Here is a 7,709-nt window from a genome sequence, read left to right on the forward strand (position 1 = left end):
TTCTATTGCTTTATCAAGAAATCTGGTCTGGGCCGGGCGGTGGTGGCGCACACCTTTAATCCCAGCACTCGGGAGGTGGAGGCAGGCGGATCTCTGTGAGTTCGAGGCCAGCCTGATCTACAGAAGCTAGTTCCAGGACAGGCTCCAAAAGTGACAGAGAAACCTTGTCTTGAAAAACAAACAAACAAACAAACAAACAGAGCTAGTTCCAGGATAGGCTCCAAAAGCTACAGAAAAACCCTTGTTTACAATGAAAAACAAAACAAGATAAAAAAGAAAAACCAAAAAAAAAAAAAGAAGAAAAGAAAAAGAAAGAAAATAATAAGATCCCATAAACATCACAGGTGTGAGCATGTCCCTGGGCTGGCAGGAGAGGGAATGACTCTAGCTGCCAGCCCATGTCTGGAAGTCCCTTGCAGTCTGCAGCCTTTGCTATCTGTGCACACAGCAGGAAAGCTGTCTTTCCTAGCATCAGGGTGCACAACAGAGCAGCAGGGGCTACAGCAAGCTTGGTGACTTTGTGATCCCAAGACAGTTGCTCTTTGAGACCAGAGTTGTTAATGCTCGCCCCTTGGGCAACAGGAGGAACAGTGCTGGCCACAAAAGCACTGTGCCCAACTGCCCAACTGTGTACTGAAGGGTAAGCAGACCCTAATACCTGAATGAATATACCCGATCCCTGGACATCCTTCTAGTCCTCAGGAAGGAGGGACCTCTGCTGAGAGCGGAGCTCATGGGGACTGTGATGGGAATGGAGAAGTGAGGCAGTGGAGGGGTGGGCAGGGTTCCCTGCCAGGACTCTGCATGTACACCCTTCTAGAGCATAACCATGCATGGATACTGTGCCTGTGTTCACTGTAGTAGTTGGCTCTACTTTGAAGCACTCAGACTTTATGGGGGTTCCAAGGTGACATGTGAGGGGGAGCTGGGGCTAGCTGATATTTAAGTATCTGTTTCTGCTTAAGAGGAAAGAAGAACATGGAGCCTGGAACAGCAACAGCAGACAGCATGTCAGGATTTGTTCAGTAGTTGGCAGAAGGTAGAACAGAGTACCCAGGAAAGATGGAATTAGATCAACTGTTCTGGAGGAGTGGACGTGCTAGGGATGAGCATGCTGAGCAACTCAAATCCAGCCTCAAGAACCACTCTTGGCTGCACTATAGAGATGCTTGAGGCAATTTGGTGCAATACACCTTCTCACTAGTACTAATAACATGTGTGTGTGTGTGTGTGTGTGTGTGTCTCATGAATTCCAGGCTGGAGGCTGGCCTGGAACTTGCTAGATAGCTCAGGATGACTTGTGCTCTTTTTTTTTTTTTTTTTTTTTTTTTTGGTTTTTCGAGACAGGGTTTCTCTGTGGCTTTGGAGCCTGTCCTGGCACTAGCTCTGTAGACCAGGCTGGTCTCGAACTCACAGAGATCCGCCTGCCTCTGCCTCCCGAGTGCTGGGATTAAAGGCATGCGCCACCATCGCCAGGCCATGACTTGTGCTCTTGATCCCTGCCTCCATCTCCCAAGTACTAGGATTATAAGTGTGCACAGCCACACCTAGTTTTTTGCAGTACTGGGGATTAAACTCAGGCTCTGTGGATACTATGCAAATACTCTACCAACTGTCATCCCCAGCCCCCCCCCCTTTTTTTAAAGACAAGACTTTCACTATGTAGCTCAGGCCAGCCTGGGACTCACAGTCCTCTGTCAATGTCTCTGGTGCTAAGATTACAGGTGGGTACCCCTGCAGAGGCATTGCTAACAGTATGAACATGATACTGGTTACTCTGAATAACATCACTCCCTGTACCCTGTGTCTAAGAAGAGCAAGAGGCTAATCGCAGTCCTCCAGTACAACATCTGGAACTTTTGCTGCACGTAAGCTCCAAGGCCAGATTTTTTTTTTCTATAAAATACTTTGAGTTAGTGAAGTGTATTCTCGGTCATCAAAATATCCACATAATGGGGTTTTGGATCAGTAGAGGTGTGGGAAGAGTGACAGGCACATACTGTGACATGCCTGAAGATCTGCGGGAGCTGTGTGGTTGATCCTACTCTTGCTGTCTTTCAGTTTTCAAAAACCGAGGGAGAGAGGGAGGGGTAGGGAAGGAGGGAGGGAGAGGCAGAGGAAGGGGGAAGGGAAGGAGGGAGAGAGAGAGGGAGGAGTCACTCATGTGAGAAGGGAGGGAAGGGCTGACTTGAACATTGGAAGGAAGAGCCCAGACCTTACTTTTTTATTAATAAAATATGAGAGACCCCTGCCCCCACACGGCTGCTTTCTGCCACACAGCTGTTGGGTGAGCAGCTTTCTCTTCCCTCTGAGGTTCATCTGGGGCAGGGCAAGGATTTCAGTTCCATGGTCCTGGCCCAGCTGCGTTGGTTACTGCTGGAAGTAAATGAAGAAGGTCCGGATTTCCTTGGGGTACACAGTGATGATGGCGTCTCTTGGTGACTCGGGTAGGGAGGTGGGGTGGCCTGGGGAGGACAAGAAAGAGTCTGTCTGTTTGACTCTTCCTCCTGGACTCCCCTTGCACCACAGCGGCTTTCTACAGTCTGCTATGGCTCCCCCGTGGCAATGGCCCTTGGCTCACCCCTCCTCCTAGGATTCCTGTTAAAGTGGGCTTTACCATTTAGCTTTTCCTGGGGCTACACTGAAGGGCAGTGTACTGACCACCAGTCTGCTTTCCCTGTGGGGCTGCACTGAACATCTAAGGGCTGAGTGGGACCATCTGAAAAATCTGTTCTTACCTTACTGTTCTATTCAAGGTTCCAGCCTTGGCAGGGAGCCTCTTTATGGGCATGCTCCCTCCCTGCATGACTGACATAACCCCAACTCTCCTACACAGACACACAGACACACCCACGCACACACACACATGTACATGCACACACACACGCACATACACACACATATACACACACGCACACACATATGCACATACACACATTTACACACACACATGCACATATACACACATGCACACACATGCACATACGCACACATTTACACGCACACACATGCACATGCACACACATTTACACACACATGCACATATACACACATGCACATACACACACACGCACACACATGCACATGCACACATGCACACACCCTGCATGGAGCCTGGCAGGAGGGGACTGACACAAAGCTATTGTTAACCTAATCTGATAAGTAGCAAAGGCTATAGATTCAGAGAGGGAAAGTAGCCACACAAGGCCACCCAGCACGTGGCAGGTCTGTGTGGTTCCCCAGCCTGGCAGGGGTCCCAAACCTCTTAGTTGGCCAGTCTTTGTCCTCCAGTGCCAGCGCCGCAGCATCTGCTTGTCCCAGGTCCCTGTGAGTGAGCGTTCCTCCACAGCTACTATGGACCCTAGTCCTTGAAGGGCTACCTGTAGGGTAGAATCAAAAGGAGGGGTGGAGACTGTTGATGTCCCAGATCCATGAAGCTCATTTAACCCAAACAGAGGGGTGGCCACCAACAGTGACTCTGCCTCGTACAACTGCCTCATTTTCTCTGGAAGGGCAGGTTGCCAACCTGTTCAGAGTTTAAGGAAACTAAGACTGGTGGTGTGTGCCTCCCTAGAAGACCTGCCAGATGAACAAGCCCACATGGGGACAGACACCTAGGTGGGCAGGTGCCTGGAAGCCTGTAGAGACAGCAGGCACTGTGCCCACACCATTGCCCCCAAGCCTCTGTGCGCTCTTCAGAGCCAAGAACTGGAACCTCTCCAGCTTTGCAGGTAGGGAAACTGAGCCCCAGAAGTTTGGAGGAGCTTGATCAGAGTGTGCACATGGACACAGACCTTCAATTCTCTGACGCTAAGTTTCCTTTGCCAGAAAGTTCGGGGAGAACTGGTTGGTTTTCTGACGACACAAATGATTTCCATGTTATTTGAAAGGTTCTGCAATGGACTGAGGGAGTGGCTCGGGGTGGTGGGGCAAAGCGTCTATTTTATCTGTAACCCCAGTAATGGGGATGAGGGCAGAGAGACAAGAGGTTCCCTAGAGCTCAATGGTTAGTTCAGCCACCTAATGAGCTCCAGGTCCAGTGGGAGACCCTGTCTAAAAAATAAGGTAGAGCAGCCAGGCTGTGGTGGTGCATGCCTTTAACTCCGGCTCTTGGGAGGCAGAGACAGGTGGGTTTCTGTGAGTTCGAGGCCAGCCTGGTCTACAGAATGACTTCCAGGACAGGCTCTAAAGCTACGGAGGAACCCTCTCTCAAAAGATAATAATAAAATAAGGTAGAGAAATGAAAGGATGGTTCCCTGACATTGAGTTCTGTCCCCTAATGCATAGAACCACACATGTAAGCCACATGTCCTACCCCTCAAAAGGTACAAAATTAAACAAGGAAGAACCAGATGTGGCCTGTTGGGAGTCCAGCCTCATCTGTGAACATGCCCAGTAGTCCTCTGGCAAAGGTGTAGCTCGGGATAGGACTTCAGACAGAGTTGCTTCCCCAGGAGTACAGCGCTCTTGGAGGCCTGACTGGTCTGGGATGGGGTAGCCATGGGCGGTTTACCTTGAGGTCCACTGTCGCTGGCTGAGACAGCGTTGGGTCCTCTCCTGCTTCATACAGGTGGTGCAGGCGAAGCAGCACACGCTGCAGGTTGACCTGGGGCTTCTTTTGGGGGCCTGTGGAGATGGACAGGGCAGTGAGGACGCCATCAAGCAAGCTCAAAGCTACAGTCTTGATCTGGCACTTTACAGTCTAGACTCCATTCCATATCTCAGCCTCCCTGCAGGGACAGCAGCTGCCACTCGGACCAGCGGTCATTTGCCTATGGTCACCTGGCTCACAGGCAGCAGAGGCAGGATCCAAATGGGGCTGTGCAAACCCTGGACCTCTCGCATATTCAGGGGCTGAAGCAAGTGTCCTCATTCCTGTAGTGGCCATCTTTGGGCCTGTCGACAAGTCCTTCAGTTCCTCACTGCCCTCTCTGGGGTGTGACCACATGGCTTGTGCAAACAAAGTGAGCACAAGAGATGTGTTGCTTCCTAGTGGGTGTTACCCCTGATGCCTGCTCCCCTTCTCATTGTCACCACCATCTAAGGAGCTCAGACACTGGGGACCTGGCACCCTGAAGGGGCATCTTCTGAGTGAATCAATGAAACTCCTGATAGTCAGTCAGGCTGTCTCAGTTCTGAGGGTAAGTGGAAACAGAGGTACATAGGGGCTGCAGGAGGACTGTCTGAGAGAAGAGCATGATGGTTGATCTTGATTGACAGCTTGACTGGATTAAGAGACACCTAGGAGATTGGCATAGCACATTCTCCTTGTCCTCCGAGCAAGAGGATAAACCTAGGTGGGAAGACCTACCCTGAGTGTCGCCATCTTCCCATAGAGGCCCATGTGGAATACAAAAGGAAAGGAAAAATGTGGAGAATGCAGAGCTCTCTCTCTCTCTCTCTGTCTCTCTCTCTCTCTCTCTGTCTCTCTCTCTCTCTCTCTGTCTCTCTCTCTCTCTGTCTCTGTCTGTCTGTCTCTGTCTCTGTCTCTCTCTCTCTGTCTCTCTCTCTCCCACATGCACTGGGCTGCTGCTCTGACACATGTTGCCTGCTGTGAGGGGCTGAAGTCTCCAGGGCTGTGTGCTAAATCAGCTCTGTCTGCCTGAGTTGATTTTCTCAGGTGTTCTGTCACGAGATGAAAAGGTTGACTAACACAGATACCAGCATGAAGCAGCCCTGAGGGCTGGGCAGCATGCAGACCACTGTCTGGGGGCTGCACGGCATCTATCTGCATAGTTCTGTGACTGGTCCTGGGCTGGGGGCCAGAGGCTGGGACCACCCTGTCCCAGATAGCTGACTGACTCCACCCCTCTGCAGGCCTTGGTCTCTAGATGCCAGAGGAGGGGACAGGGGACCTGGCGGACTAGGGGAGGAGTCACCCTGGTGGGCTGCCTCACCTCTCCGAAGGTTCTTCAGTTGCTGGGCATGGTTCCCGCTGTAGTTCCAGCCGGGAATGCTGAGGATCTGCAAGTGCAGGTTGGGGGGTAATGCCACAGCCTGGGGGTTCTTGGGTCCTGCAAGGCAGACAGACAGTGAGGAGGGGCTTCAGAACCATTCCCTTAGACACTCAGCTTTCCACGTGGAGCCTCTGCCCCTTCGAGTCCTGTACCACCCGACCTTGTGCAACCCACAGCACAGTGATCCTGACAATCCGGTCTCAGGCCCCTGTTCTACCCTTGCCCCCTCCCCAGGCATGTCCTGCCCCCAGGCTGCTCTCTCCACATCCAGCTGCTGAGTTTACACAGCTTAAGATATGGAGGGACGTTAACTTGCCATCTGGTCACTTCAGACTCCAGAGGAGACTAAGCCCCAGAGAGGGGCACATTTGCTCACGCCCACACACAAGCCTACACAAGCCTGCTTTCTATTCTGAATCCAGAGGGCTCCCTTGCCCCTGTCTTTGCCACCTATGGGTCTCCCTCTGACCGCTCCTTCCACGCTGACGCAGGTGCAGCTCCTTCTCATCATACCCAAGTCACAAGGACTGGCCTAGGCCTGGGTCACCTGACTCAGGTGGAACCAATAGGATCAGTCTGGTCTAGAAAGCCAAAGTCTCAGCTCCTTTGGCATGCTGTGAGGTTTGGATCTTCTGTTTCCCACGTGCTAAAAGCTTTCTGCCCAGACTGTGGGCTACTGGGGTGCTAGAATGTTCGAAGGTGAGGCTTCTGGGAGGAAGTTAGGTCACTGGGACTCCAGGCCCTTCCTCTCCCTCTTTGGTTTTCAGCTGTCAGAGATGAACAGGTTTGTGCCCTGTATTCCCCACCATGACGTACCGTGCCGCCAAAAAGCAACAGAGGCAAGTGACCACAGAGTGAAGCCCATGAACCCGTGAGCTAAAAGAAAACCTCCTTGCTCTTAACTTGGTTATCTCAGGAATTCTTCGACAGAAACAGGCATCTGATTTACATGGTGGGAGACAGCTGTTCTCTGGGAGAAGAGGGAGGAGGAGGGAAGGTGAAGAGAAAAGGGGGGAGGAGAAGAAAAGGGGAGGGGAGGAGGCAGACGGCTCAGGTGAGAGGAGGGATGGCCTGTGGGGTTCCAGGTCATGAGCTCAAGTACAGCTTTGTAGTAAATTCTCCTGTGGCCCTCAGGCATTGAGAGAGAGAGAGAGAGAGAGAGAGAGACAGAGACAGAGACAGAGACACAGAGAGAATATCTCAGACACACTGAATCTTCACCTGCATCAAAGATCCTAGCCACCAGGAGGAGCCCATACGTCACATGGCCATCTTCAGGGTGCAGCGTGAGGACAGAGTGGAAGGAAACCCTGCCAGGAACACCTGCTCTCTGGATACCCACAACAGTTCTTTCTGCCTTCTCCCTCAGCTCCTCCTCCCTCTAGTTCCTTCCCCCTCCTTCCCTTTTCTTTCTCTTTTTATTTTTTTTAATATTTAAATATTTATTCTCTTTCTTTCTTTCTTTCTTTCTTTCTTTCTTTCTTTCTTTCTTTCTTTCTTTTGAGACAGGGTTTCTTTGTGTAGCCCTGGCTGTCCTGGAACTCACCCTATAGACCAGATAGGCTTTAAACTCAGAGATCCACCTGCCTCTGCCTCCCAAGTTCTGGGATTAATGGTGTGTGCCACCATCATGTGGCTTTCTCTCTCTTTTTAAGAGAAGGTCTTACAGTTTAGATCAAGATGGCCTTGAACACCAGCACTCTGTGACTGTTTCTGCATCTGACTCCTGGTGAAAGAGAGAGAGAGAGAGAG

The 7,709-nt window shown here is 51.3% G+C and overlaps 1 protein-coding gene across 1 annotated transcript in view; it reads right to left on the minus strand.

Annotated features, from left to right (window-relative positions):
- Positions 1–2,156: 2,156 nt before the first annotated feature.
- Man2b2 (mannosidase alpha class 2B member 2) overlaps positions 2,157–7,709 on the minus strand; it is a 26,834-nt gene continuing 21,281 nt past the window's right edge. The window contains exons 16-19 of the mRNA XM_013353337.2: positions 5,898–6,014; positions 4,514–4,626; positions 3,263–3,380; positions 2,157–2,465 (exon numbers count right to left, since the gene is read on the minus strand). Coding sequence (XP_013208791.1) covers positions 2,371–2,465; positions 3,263–3,380; positions 4,514–4,626; positions 5,898–6,014 — 443 coding nt within the window. The 3' untranslated portion in view covers positions 2,157–2,370. The remainder of the gene's footprint in view (positions 2,466–3,262; positions 3,381–4,513; positions 4,627–5,897; positions 6,015–7,709) is intronic.

This window comes from Microtus ochrogaster, unplaced genomic scaffold (assembly GCF_000317375.1).
Source record: "Microtus ochrogaster isolate Prairie Vole_2 unplaced genomic scaffold, MicOch1.0 UNK5, whole genome shotgun sequence".
In the NCBI taxonomy this organism is placed as follows: domain Eukaryota; kingdom Metazoa; phylum Chordata; class Mammalia; order Rodentia; family Cricetidae; genus Microtus; species Microtus ochrogaster.